Source organism: Austrofundulus limnaeus, unplaced genomic scaffold, assembly GCF_001266775.1.
Source record: "Austrofundulus limnaeus strain Quisiro unplaced genomic scaffold, Austrofundulus_limnaeus-1.0 Scaffold5139, whole genome shotgun sequence".
Lineage (NCBI taxonomy): Eukaryota > Metazoa > Chordata > Actinopteri > Cyprinodontiformes > Rivulidae > Austrofundulus > Austrofundulus limnaeus.
Window position 1 is genome coordinate 1 of NW_013957541.1, and position 554 is coordinate 554.

Here is a 554-nt window from a genome sequence, read left to right on the forward strand (position 1 = left end):
GTATATACTGTATATACATACACTGCTCAAAAATATGTATACAGTATATACACACACACATACACAACTTTGGCTTCACTGAGGAGCTGATCTTTGACTGTCCGTCTCTCACACAGTATCACACAGGTAGTTGATCTGTTGGAGGGCCTTCGATGCTCTGCACTCCCATGTCTGTGCGAACGAATCATTGAGGTTCCGGTCCGGGACTGGGTGGTGACCCCCACCCAGAAGAGAAATGGAGAGTACTTCACCATAAAAGCCCCACACTTGGATGAAAGTCTGAGGCAAAAAGATGAGATATCAGATGAGTCTGAAGGTGGTGATTAAAAAAAAAGACGAATAATCTGGACCCTGATGTTTGAATCATTCCCACTGAAATGTCTGTTCCCATTTCAGATGATGATGTTGGACCAAGCTTCAGAAGTATTCCCTACATCGCCAGACCTCATCCTGAACAGCATAGTTACACAGGTAAGATCTTGGTAGATTTTTTTAGTCCGATTTTTTTTCTTATTATTGGACATTAGTTGTAAAATCTAATATATATGTATTTT

At 40.8% G+C, this 554-nt stretch overlaps 1 protein-coding gene across 1 annotated transcript; it reads left to right on the forward strand.

The window, feature by feature from the left end:
* Nucleotides 1-148: 148 nt before the first annotated feature.
* Nucleotides 149-471, forward strand: LOC106512251 (tRNA (adenine(58)-N(1))-methyltransferase, mitochondrial; the record flags this gene model as incomplete). Its single annotated transcript, XM_014000915.1, is given in 2 exon segments — nucleotides 149-316; nucleotides 397-471. Coding segments are annotated over 2 exon segments (243 nt in total), but the record flags the coding sequence as incomplete, so codon positions are not given.
* Nucleotides 472-554: the final 83 nt, after the last annotated feature.